This window comes from Scyliorhinus torazame, chromosome 15 (genome assembly GCF_047496885.1).
Source record: "Scyliorhinus torazame isolate Kashiwa2021f chromosome 15, sScyTor2.1, whole genome shotgun sequence".
Taxonomy (NCBI): Eukaryota; Metazoa; Chordata; class Chondrichthyes; order Carcharhiniformes; family Scyliorhinidae; genus Scyliorhinus; species Scyliorhinus torazame.
The window spans coordinates 163,702,650-163,715,616 of NC_092721.1; the positions used below are offsets into that span (position 1 = coordinate 163,702,650).

At 48.2% G+C, this 12,967-nt stretch overlaps 1 protein-coding gene across 3 annotated transcripts in view; it reads right to left on the reverse strand.

The window, feature by feature from the left end:
• Nucleotides 1–12,967, reverse strand: part of ccdc169 (coiled-coil domain containing 169) — a 144,506-nt gene that overhangs the window by 124,168 nt on the left and 7,371 nt on the right. For all 3 annotated transcript variants that reach the window (XR_011935219.1, XM_072477035.1, XM_072477034.1), the window contains exons 2-4: nt 10,878–10,960; nt 9,970–10,080; nt 9,571–9,611 (exon numbers count right to left, since the gene is read on the reverse strand). Coding sequence is in view for 2 of the 3 variants with exons in the window: in XM_072477035.1 (XP_072333136.1) it covers nt 9,571–9,611; nt 9,970–10,080; nt 10,878–10,960 (235 nt within the window). In the remaining variant the exon portion in view is untranslated. The remainder of the gene's footprint in view (nt 1–9,570; nt 9,612–9,969; nt 10,081–10,877; nt 10,961–12,967) is intronic.

Below are 12,967 nucleotides of genomic sequence, written 5' to 3' on the forward strand. Positions count from 1 at the left end.
CACATTCAACAGTGAAATGGGTCACCAATTTCTAATTTCTTCCCTTTCCCCTTCTGCTTCTAGATGAGGGTGTTGATGCCTTTCCTCTTGGATTCAGGCCTGCTGCTGTCCAGAAGCATACTGTCGTACACCTCCAGCAGGTCTGGGCCAATCCGGTGCCACAGAGCAAAATAAAACTCAGCCAGTAAGCTGCCGCTTCCGAGAGTTCTACTCATCTCAAAGGACTTGATGGCCTTTGTCAGCTCATCCCAAGTTAACTGTTTATTCAGGCCCTCCCGCTCGCTGCTGTCTAAGACCTCTGTGATAGACGATCGGAAGGACAGAGAGGCCCTGCTGTCTGTTGACTTATGGTCATAGAGTCCTGCGTAAAAGGATTTGCTGATCCTCAAAATTTCAGACTGCGATGAATTTACCAAGCCATCTTCTTCCTTCAGGCTGCTGATCACAGAGGTGCACCTTTTGGAAGATGATGCGACCATCAATTCACACAAGACGATGAGTAGAAGTGAACAGTGGTTTTAATCAGCTAGAACTGTGCCTGCCTGCGACTGCTCTGTACTGAGTGCCGCCTACAGGCTGCAGATCTATATACCTCCTGAGGGGGCGGAGCCACAGGAAGAGCCATAGGCGGAGCCCACAAGGGCATCAACATAATACAATACAATGTAATGCAATACAATGGTGAATGGTAGCAGTAATACGTTCACCACATTCACCCCCTGTTAAAAATTGAAGTCCAGCGGGGGTGAAGTGGACTCACAGATCGAGTCTGTCCGGCGCCTTGATCGTTCGCTGCGATCGTCTGAGCTCTGGCTTCGCTGCGGGCACGGTTATTGAACTCGTCGCTGCGGGCACGGGTGTTGGGCTCGTTGACTCCGGGAGCGTGTCGTCTGGAGCTTCATCACTGTAGGTCGTCGATGGGGGGAGGGGGGTGTGTAGGCCATGTAGGGGCGGGGGCGGTGTTCGGTGTAGGGTGGGGAAACCAAACAGGGTGAAGATGCTATGCAGGGCCTTAATGACAGTGGCCGCGGTCATGTCGGGGCATGGGATGGCAAAGGGGAAACGGGAGTACTCGTCAACGACGTTAAGAAAATACACGTTGTGGTTGGTGGAGGGGAGGGGCCCTTTGAAATCGACGCTGAGGCGTTCAAAGGAGCGGGATGCCTTCATCAGGTGGGCCTTGTCTGGCCGATTGAAGTGCGGCTTGCACTCCGCACAGACTTGGCAGTCCCTGGTCATGGCCCTGACCTCCTCGGTGGAGTAGGGCAGGTTGCGGGCTTTGATGAAGTGGAGAAGCCGGGTGACCCCCGGGTGACAGAGGTCATTGTGGACGGCCCGGAGTCGGTCATCTTGCACGCTGGCGCATGTGCCGCGGGACAGGGCATCAGGGGGCTCGTTGAGCTCCCCCGGACGATACACAATATCGTAATTAAAGGTGGAGAGTTTGATTCTCCACCTCAAAATTTTATCATTCTTGATCTTGCCCCGCTGTGTTGTTGTTGAACATAAAGGCGACCAACCGTTGGTCGGTGACGAGGGTGAACCTCCTACCAGCCAGGTAATGCCTCCAATGCCTCACAGCTTCCACAATGGCTTGAGCTTTTTTTCGACTGAGGAGTGTCGAATCTCAGAGGCGTTGAGGGTACAGGAAAAAAAGGTCACGGGCTTGCTTGCCTGATTAAGGGTAGAGGCCGGGCGAAATCAATCGCATCGCTCTCCACCTGGAAGGGGATGGACTCGTCCACAGTGTGCATCGCAGCTTTGAGGCCAGGCAGGCCTCAGTCGTCAGGGGGAAGATGTTGGCTTTGATAAGTGGGCGAGCTTTGTCCGCATAGTTGGGGACCCATTGGACAGAATAGGAAAAGAACCCGAGGCATCTCTTCAGGGCCTTGGGGCAGTGGAGAAGGGGGAGTTGCAGGAGGAGGCGCATGCGGTCGGGGTCCAGCCCTAGGACACCCTTTTCCACGACATAGCCGAGGAAGGCTAGTCGGGTTGTGTGGAAAATGCATTTCTCCTTGTTGTAGGTGAGATTGAGGGCTTGGGCGGTTTGGAGAAACTTCTGGAGGTTAGCGCTGTGGTCCTGCTGATCATGGCCGCAGATGGTGACGTTATCCAAGTACGGGAACATGGCCCGCAGTCCGTACTGGTTAACCATTCGGTCCATCGTTCTTTGGAACACCGAGACCCCATTGGTGACCCGAAGGAGACCCTGAGGAAGTGGAAGAGGCGGCCGTCTGCCTCAAAGGCAGTGTAGTGGCGGTCTTCCGGGCGGATCGGGAGCTGATGGTATGCGGACTTCAGGTCTACCATGGAGAAAACTCGGTAGTGTGCGATCTGATTCAGCATGTCCGCTATCCGGGGAAGGGGGTATCCATCGAGTTGTGTGTAACAATTTATGGTCTGGCTGTAGTCTACAACCATCCCGATTCTTTTCCCCGGACCTGACGACCACCACTTGGGCTCTCCAGGGGCTATTACTGGCCTTGATAATCCCCTCCCTCAAGAGCCGCTGGACCTCCGAATTGATAAAAGTCCTGTCCTGGACACTGCAGCGCCTGCTCCTGGTGGCGACGGGTTTACAGTCGGAGGTGAGGTTCGCGAAGAGCGAGGGAGGGGCGACCTTAAGGGTCGCGAGGCTACATACGGTGAGAGGGGGTAGGGGTCCGCCGAACTTTAGGGTCAGGCTTCGGACGTTGCACTGGAAATCCAGTCCTAACAAGAGGGGAGCGCAGAGATGGGGGAGGCCATAGAGTTTAAAATCGGCATACTCGGCGCCCTGTATCGCGAGGTTCGTGACACAGTACCCCCGGATCTGCACTGAATGTGATCCGGAAGCGAGGGAGATTGTTTGGGATGTGGGGGAAATCTGGAGAGAACAGCGCCTTACCGTATCTGGATGTATGAAGCTCTCCGTGCTCCCAGAGTCAAACAGACAGGGCGTTTCGTGCCCATTGACCCGGACGGTAATCATAGAGTTCCTGAGGTGCTTGGGCCGTGACTGGTTGAGGGTGACAGCGCCGAGCTGCGGGTAGCCGGCGTGGTCGGAGGTAGCGGAGTGGTCCGAAGATGGCGGCCCCCGTCGGTCGCACGTGTCGGGTGGCGGCCAAGATGGCGGCCTCCATGAGTCGTACGTGTCGGGCGGGGTTAAAGATGGCGGCCCCCATGGATAGCATGAGGCGGATTACGCGTCGGAGGGGGGGCTGTACCGGCAGGAACGCAGCCTCGCAGCGGGGTCTGCGGGCCTGTGATTCGGGCCTGCGATTTAGGAGCTTTGAGTCGGGCCAAGCAGACTTTGGCAAAATGTCCTTTCTTGCCGCAGTCGCCGCAGGTCGCGTTTTGGGCCGGGGAACGCTGCCTGAGGTGCTGGTTCCGGCCGCAAAAATAGCAGGGCGGTGCCCCGGGTTGGGCGGGCAGCCGCGCGGCACAGGCCTGCGACACCCTCGGGTCGGGTGACCACGAGGGACTCATGTGGTCGGAGGGGAAAGCATTTCGGCTCTGGAAAGCTACTACTAAGGAGGTGGATAGTTTTACCGTCTCTTCTAGGTCGAGGGGCCCCTTTTCGAGCAGGCGCTGTCTGACATAGTTGGACCGGACTCCAGCCACATAGGTGTGATGGCGAGTTCCATCTGTTGCGAGGCCGTGACGTCCTTGTAGTTGCAGTTTCGAGCGAGTACCCTCAGGTTGCGTAGTTATTCCTCCAGCAATTCCCCGGGGCGTTGACGACGAGTGGCGAGGAGATGCCGCGCAAACACTTCATTCACCGGCCTCACGTAATGTCTTTTCAGGATCGCGACTGCGTATGTGGTCGCTTCCTCGATTAATACGGAGATTCAGTGGCTCACCCGGGCATGGTGGAGACTCAGCTTCTGTGCCTCGGTGACGTCAGGCGAGGAGGAGGCGGTGAGGTAGGCGTCAAAGCAGCGGAGCCATTGTGAAAAGATTCCTTTGGCTTCAGCTGCCTGTGGGTCGAGTTGCAGTCGATCAGGTTTGAGGGCGGCTTCCAAAGCGATATCTTCGCTGATTAAATTGATGCGACCATCAATTCACACGAGACGATGAGTAGAAGTGAACAGTGGTTTTAATCAGCTTGGACTGTGCCTGCCTGCGACTGCTCTGTACTGAGTGCCGCCTACAGGCTGCAGATCTATATACCCCCCCCCCCCCCCGAGGGGGCAGAGCCATAGGCGGAGCCCACAAAGGCATCAACATAATACAATACAATGTAATGCAATACAATGGTGAATGGTAGCAGTAATACCTTCACCACAGAAGAAGAAGCGGGAGCATGTCTCATCCTGCTCCATGGAGTGGACTCTGGACTGGAAGATGACCTTGGAGACCTCCGAGGTGAAGAGTGAGGCTTGCTGGCTCTTCATCTTTTGGAGATCCTCCTTGACATCAACCCCCATCAACTGCAGTCAGAGTAGATTCTGCATGCTTTTCTGCGGTGGCAGAGTAAACAGAGGCTCCGCAGTCAGGATGGAAAGGAACCTCTGGTTGCCTTTCCCCTTGAATACCTTCAGAAGCTTGATGCATCCAACAATGCTTTTGAAGTGACATCGAAGTATTCCCCATTGGGGAAGTCTTGGAAGCAGAAGATGTCTGCCTCTTCAAACCCGCAACACCAGAAGAGCACCCGCTTCACGAAGTAGGTTCAATCCATGGGCGAGTCTTGTCCCGACGTCTTCACTGTTACTCTGACAGTATTCCACACCCCTCGGCCTGGTGCTCAAGATGCAGCCGCAGCTCAAACGTTGAGTCATGCTGTACCAACCAGTGTTAGGTCCAATCCAGAGGTTTAAACCAGTGTGAAGATCCACCAATAGCAGCAGAACTCAAACCTTGTCTTAGTTCCCATTGTCTTCTTCAGTACACGATCCCCATTAAAATCAACTAGCTCGTTGCAAAAACCGATAAGGACAGATACTACACTTGATCTTTTTTTTAAATTTAGAGTACCCAATTATTTCTTTTTTCCAATTTTAGGGGGCAATTTAGCTTGGCCAATCCATCTAATCTGCACATCTTTGGGTTGTGGGGCTGACACCCACGCAGGCATGGGGAGAATGTACAAACTCCACACAGACAGTAACCCGGGACTACACTTGATCTTAGCCAAAAGGCCGGATTGCATCTCGATCTCTGGAGAAAATGTGAATATCATTGCACTTTACTGTTACGACAATTTGAAATGTTTTGCAATAATTCTCACAGATATTTTGTGAATAAAGTATATTTTTGAAAAAAAAAAATCTTAACAGCAAGGCTAAATTTTCAGATTTGTTTCATTTCCTTCCCCAAACAATAGTCTACTTTCTATTTTTGAAAGTAGCATTGCTTGAAAAGTTGTTTATTCTTTATATCTGAATACAGAGTTCAGGTGGCGTTCTTGTAGTGAAGTGGGTAACGTCCCTGCCTCTGATGTCAACAGCACAGGGGTCCGTCCCCATTCCAGTTGGGGTGGATTCAGGATCTACCTCTTTGACCCACCTGTGGTGGAAGTCGTGGCACTGTGGGTCAGATCTGCCTTTGGGCAGAGCACAGAAGAAGATGACTTCAGGTGTGAGCAGATCTTTTCCAGTGAATAGCAAAACCATAGAATAATTAAATAATCAGGTGAAGGGGTCATGGAAACATAGGTCTTCGGACCAGAAGTAGGCTAGTCGGCCCTTCAAGCCTGCTCCACCAGTCCCTCGGCTATCAAAATTCAGACCTGAATAAATTTAATGACCCAGCCTCTACTGCTTTGAACGGAATAGAATTCCACATGTTAATGACCATCTGAGGGAACATTTTTTTCCTCATCTCTGTCTTGAAAGGGAGATCACTTATTCTTAAACTATGCCCACTAGTTTTAGTCTGTAGATGAATGGCAAAGATGCTTTTAAGGGGAAGCTAGATACAGGCATGAGGGAGAAAGGAATATGTCATGTTGATGGGGTGAGACAAAGTAAGGGGGGAGAAAACTTGTGCGGAGAATAAGTACCAGAACATACATGGCTGGAAGGAAGGGGAAGGAGATTTTAATTGAGTTCCAACAACTGGCATATCTCGGTCATGGTACCAGAAGAAAAAGCAGCCTTCTCTGACACTGCCTGTAAAAAAAAAATCTCCTGTAGTCAGTACACCCTATTGTGTGGATGCTCTCAAGTTGGGTGCTTCTTTTTTGCATGAAGCTGCAGTCTCCTGGCACTCATCCATGCCTTTATCACCCTCCTCCTCAAAGCACAGGAACAATGGAATCCCCAGAGGGAAATCCATTATTCACTATGTAGAAGCCTGTTGAATTCTCAGTAAGTTTCACACAGGACCTTCAAATAATCAGAAACTGCTGTGGCAATGTGGAGGAAGTGAATCCCTGAGTTGTAGAATCACACTCCAGTGTGACCTTGTCGATCGAATCCTGTCCATGGGCCACCATATAGGTTAAGTACTGCCACCTTTACAGTGGCAGTGATTTACATAGGAACATAGGAATTGGGAGCAGAAGTAGGCAATTCAGCCCTGAGCCCACTCCGCCATTCAATCAGATCATGGCTGGTCTCTTCCTGGTCTCAAATTCACCTCCCTACCCATTGCTCATATCCCTTCAACCTGTTTTTCATCAAAAAATATATCTCTTTCTTGGAAACATTTAATAACTCAGATTCAAAAAAAAATTTTTTATTCACCTTTTCTAATTTTAACATTTTAACAATTTTTTTAACACGTTTTCCAATTAAGGGGCAATTTAGCATAGCCAATCTGCCTACCCTGCACATCTTTTGGGTTGTGGGGGGTGATCCACGCAGACACAAGAACAATGTGCAAACTCCACACGGACTGTGTGGAGCCAGGGCCGGGATCGAAGCCGGGTCCTCGGTGCCGTGAGGCAGCAGTGCTAACTACTGCGCCGCCATGCCACACATTGGGCAATAAGTAGGCAGAAACACACAGAAATCATGGTGGCACATAGCTACACTCCATTTCTCATTCCACCGCAGAAGAGGGTTGGACAATTGTGCTGCACCTGTCCACAAGGAGTGTACAAATCAGAGGTAAAATTCCACATTTGCCATGAAGTACGTTTAAAAAAAAATTGATTTCTACTTCTCGACCGTGATTCAACAAGAACCATTAGTACTTATGTAGCAATTTTAAAAGAATAAAATGGGCCAATGCACTTCAGGGGAGCACAATAAAGCAAAATATGACACAGAGTCGCATAAGGACATATTGAGGCAGATGACCAAAAGTTTGGTCAACAAGGTAGGATTTAAACTGCAGCTTAAAAGAGTAAAAGGGAAGTGGAGAGGCAGGGAGGGAATTCCAGAGCTTGGGGCCCAGCCAGCTGAAGGCACAGCCACCAATAATAGTATTTAAATCAGGGATGCTCAAGTGCCCGAATTAGATGAGTAAGGAGGTGATAGGGATAGGGAGAAGTGAGGATGCGGAGGGAGTGAAAATAAAGATGACAACATTGAAAGAATAATAAAAATCAGGACATTGCTTAGCCAGGAACCAATACAGGTTAGTGAGCTCTGGGGTAATGGGTGGATAGACTTTGAGGTGAACGGTGGCACAGGCAGCAACATTTTACATGAGCTCAGGTTTACAGAGAATAGAATGTTAGAAACCAGCCAGCAGTGCATTGGAATAGTCAAGTCTCGAGGTAATAAACGTATGGATGAGGGCTTCAGCCGCAGATGACCTGAGGTGTGGCCAAGTCAGCAATGTTATGGAGGTGAGTCTTAGTGATGGCTCGGATAACGGAAGTCAATCTCGGGTTAAATATGACTGGTCCAGCCTCAAACAGCTGCCAGGGAGGGCATGGAGTCAAGGGCTAGGTAGTGGAACTTGTGGCAGGGACCAAAGCCAATGGTTTCAGTGTTCCCACTATTCGGTTGAAGGGAATTAATGTTGAAACAGCACCGGGGGCGGGATTCTCTCATCCCGCAGCAGAATGTCCACGCCGTCGTAAACGCCGTTGTGTTTTACGACGGCGTGAACTGGCCGCTGCCAGGACTAATTCTGGCCCCTACATGGGGCCAGCACGGCGCTGGAGCGGTTCACGCTGCTCCAGCTGCCGGTCCCGGCACGAACTGGGCGCCACGGGATCCGCGCATGCGGTGTGGTGCCAACGCGTGCATGCGCAGTGGCCTCCTTCAATGCGCCGGCCCCGACGCAACATGGCGCAGGACTTCAGGGGCCGGCGCGTGGGAAAGGAGGCCCCCAGCCAGAAAGGCCGGCCCGCCGATCAGTGGGGCCCGATCGTGGGCCAGGCCGCATTGGAGCCGCATTGGAGGCCCCCCACCCCCCCCCTCCCCTCCCCCACACAGGCCGCCACCCGACCCTTCCACGCTGAGTTCCCACCGGCTGCGAGCAGGTGTGGACGGCGTCAGCGGGACTCAGCGTTTCCACGATGGCCGCTCGGCCCATCCCGACCCGAGAATCGGCGGGCCGGCCGTGTAGAGCGGCCCGCGACTGGCGCCGAGCCAAACACGCCGGTGCCAATGGCGCCAATTCTCCGCTCTGCGGAGAATCGCGTGCCGGCTTCAGGGCGGCGTGACCCGGTCGCGGGGATTCTCCGGCCCGGGGCTGAGAGAATCCCGCTCCGGGTGTCAGAGAAAGAATCTGACAATTGCGAAACGGTGAAGATAATGAGGCAGGTGGTGGTGAGGGAGAGCTAGATCACTGTATATATATTTTCAAATGATGTCGCGAAGCCGCAGCATGTGGTTGAGAAATACGAAGGGGCCAAAAATAAATTCTTGGGGAATGCCAAAGGTAACACTGCAGGAGTGGAAAGAGAATCCAAAAAGCATTAAAACAAATGCTGGTTTATTGGCAGGAAATGGCATTGTTCAGATAATGATTATTTAAAGCTTTACCTTAAGTTATAATCTTCAGAATGTCATTTTGTATCGTGGCAACTTACAAATGTAAAACCATTTTATTTTTTATTCATTCGTGGAATGTGAGCATCAATGGCTACACCGGTATTTATTGCCCATTCCTACTTGCCCTTAAGAAGGTAGAGATGAGCTGCCTTCTTGAACTGCATGTCGTATAGCTATACCTACAGTGCTGTTGAGAAAGGAGATCCAGGATATTCATCCACTGACACTGAATAAACAGCAATATGTTTCCAATTCAGAGTGGTATGTGACTTGGAGGGGAACTTGAGTTCCCATGCATGTGATGCCTTTGTTCCTCTTAGGTGGTAGAGGCCCCAGGTTTGGAAGTTGTGTCAAAAAGGCCTTGACATGTTGTTGCAGTGCACGCTGTAGATGGTACACACTGCAGCCACAGAGAATCTGTGGTGCAGGGAGGGAATGTTAAAGTGGTGGATAGCAAATGGGCTTCTTCGTCCTGGATGGTGTTGAACTTTGTGAGTAATGGAACTGTACTCAGCCAGCCAAGTCGGGAATATTCCATCACATTCCTGACTTGTGCCTTATATATGGTGGACAGGCTGTGGGGAGTAAGTAGGCTGCTCCATACTCATTGGAGGTCCAAAGTAGAGCTGCACAGGTGTCCTCATGCTGCTGCGAGTGCTGACCAAATCCAAAAAAACTCCAAGTTACTCACCACTGGCATCTCCTCATATGAACGCACAGAAGACAGTCTGTCTGCAAAGGGGGACAAAAGAATTTGTGATAGCAAAAATACAAGTAAAATGTTTTCTGAGTTTTGTGAGAATGCAAACAAAACAGGATTGTAAAATAATTTAAAGCAAAATAATTCAGTGTAATAAATGATCAACTCATATAGTTTTGTTTTAAATAATTCTTAACATTGACGCTTTCTTCTGTGCTTCCAACTCTTAAAAGAATCTGGCCTCTTTTCAATGTAATGGATTTTACTTTGAATCAATGTTCATTCTTGTGTTAAATTAAATTGACCCAAGAATATTTGATGTTATTTGCAGAAAATAAACTGCATGATGCAAAAAAGAAATGAAAGTGCTTGTATTGTGCAAATATTTACCTGCTGGATTGCCACGAATATACTCCACTTTCTCTTCTAAAAGTCTAATTTGTCTCTCTAGTTGGGTATTCAGCTCCTGTTGTGTTTCATACCGAGTTTTCCATTCATTCCCTGATGAAGGATGTACACAGGAAACAGGACATTAAAAAAAAAACTTCAGAGCCCGAGTTTGGGATCGAGGTGTATTGTTGGGCAATGCATGGAGTCCTTTATACAGCTTACCCAAAACAAATAGTGACACTACGGGCCCAAAATGGAATTTTGTATTGCTCAGTACTCATGCCTTAATGAGCATAAACTTCACATACAAACCTTTTTTGTTTAAAGTACATTTTAGGAAACCAGCACACATTTTAAATGGTCAATACCTTTTCTATGAAAACATATATTTCTCTGCCATTTATCAACCTTTCCACTGCCAGATTGCTGGTCTCACATCCAGTCCTCGATGACATGCAGTTTCCACCACTTAAACATTGGCAGAACAAAGCCGACCGTTTTGGACTTCGGGTAAAACCTCATTTGGCTAGACATTATTTTCACAGGTGAGGCTTTTAAGTGCTTTGGAACATTTTTCTATGTTAAAGGGAATAAATGCAAGTTGTACTAATCAAAATCTTGCAGGCGGCAGATGATATTCCACTGGGGAATATCCAGCAGGGGGAAAAGTTCTTCTCCGCTTAAATTCTTGGCCTGATCTGGTCTTGGGCTTGTTACCCTGAAGAGGTGGACCCTGAAGAGGCGGATCAGATTTTTCACTGGCATCAGAGGGCTAGCCTCTCTGTAGAATATGAAGTTACAAAAAACTAATGATCGTCCAATAAAATATTTATTACAGTGTGTTATAAAGTGTGTTTTTAGCCCTGAGAAAAGAATACTGCTCAACCAAATCTTTTCTTCTTATGTACCTTCATCTTCCATGCTGTCCAATCGCCTTTCCAATTGAGCCACCATGTTTTGCAAATTAGAAGCAGATTGATCAAGCATGTCTCTGTGTTCAAAAACAAAAGATAGTGCACTGAAATCATCAGGTACTGCAGCAAAAAACTGCTTCTGCATGCTTTTAGAGAAAATAAATCCCGAGGAATTTTTGACAAGACAATTTTATTATTATATTAAAACATACCACACAAGCTACAAATAGCAAGTGTTTGAGAGGACCTTACAAAATTTAGATAAGCTGGTGTGGTAAGAATTACTGCTGTTTTTGTGCATACATAAGTGATTCATATTAACACTCACTAGGGAGAAAGTTTTTAAGCATATGATGCTGCTACCCATTCTCATAACATTTGCTAAAATGCTTTATACTAATTTCAAAAAGGGAGTAGATTGCACAGTTCTTCCATCTGTGCTCCATCTTTGTAACCTGGAGTTGAACTGAGTGGATGAAATTTTCCATATGAAATGAATTCTGCAACCCCAGTCTAACCGTGGCGATGCACAAACGTGAAAATTCTTCAGAGCTAAATTGCTAATCTCTCTCACAAAGACAGCAGGTATGGGAAATTAACTAGTGATCACCTAAAGCTGGAGCAAGTATACAATCGCAGGGCAGCCTACTTGGAGTTTTGATCTCTATTTAACCCCAATTATAGCCATCAACCACATTAAACATTCATTTCCTCCACTTGCGGAGCATGTGACATTGGTGTGCATCATCTACATTCTAAAAGATGCACTACAGCAACTCACCAAAGCTCCATTGACAGCATCTTCCAAACTCACAGCATCTACGTCTTAGAAGTACAAAGACAGCCAGCATGTGGGAATATCAGCACCTGCAACTGCCCCTTCAAGTCACGCATTATCCTGTCTTGGAAATACATCACTGTTCTTTAACTGCCACTAGGGGGCGACATGGTGGCACAGTGGTTAGCACCGCTGTCTCAGTGCCAGGGCCTGGGTTCAATTCCAGCCTTGGGTGACTGTCTGTGTGGAGTTTGTACATTCTCCCCGTGTCTGCGTGGGATTCCTCTGGGTGCTCGGGTTTTCTTCCACAGTCCAAAAATGTGCAGGTTAGATGGATTGGCTATGCTAAACTGGCCCTTAGTTTCCAAAGCTTTTCCAGGATAGATGAAGTTACAGGGGATAGGGCAGGAGAATGGGCCTAGATAGGGTGCTCTTTCAGAGAATTGGTGCAGAGTCGATGGGCCAAATGGCCTCCTCCTGCACTGTGGGGATTCTATGAAAATCCTGGGACTGTTAAAATTCTAACAGCACTGTACATGCACTTACACCACAGGTACTGAAGCGGTTCACCACCACCTTCTCAAGAACCAATTAGGGATGAAGCTACCCGTATCCCATGAATGAAAAAAAAGGCAAGATGCAATGAAATGTTTTCAAATCATTTTTTAAAAAAAATCAAAACTCTCATTAAAGCTGAAGGAAAGGCATGATTCACAATGCCCACTAGAGTTGCATCGTTGCATGCTTGGAAATCCTGCACACAGCATGCTTCAAAGATGTAACTTGTCAATCCCTTTAGTTGGCAGGGTGATATATTTGGTTCACTGATCATAGTTACAGAATTTTGATTTCCAGCATGATGAGTGTTTGCTTTATACGGTGCGTGATATGTCATGTGTGATGGACACTGAAGTGTGACAGACAAAACTTGGAGTAGACGCAGCAGTTTTATTATAAAACTAGCAAATCTCTCATGTTATTATTCATGTTAAATCAGAGGATGCATCATTATTTTAAGGGCAGGATCATTTATAGCATGTAAAGCACAACCCACTGTTCGGCTGCTAAAATGTAAATGTGTCTGTCTCTGTTCCTTCCTCAAAGTGTTACTTGAAAATTTGCATGAAACACTGTACCACCTGAAGTGATTAAAAAAATCTGAAGTGTGACAGAAAGTGTGACTAGATAAGGTTTTATCATCTGCATATGTGCACAAGGATTTGTTTTATGTAAAAGAGAACTATCTAGGTTCATAGTGAATACCAGTTTACAATAATAGACCTTTACCCAATGATCAAGCAGTTAA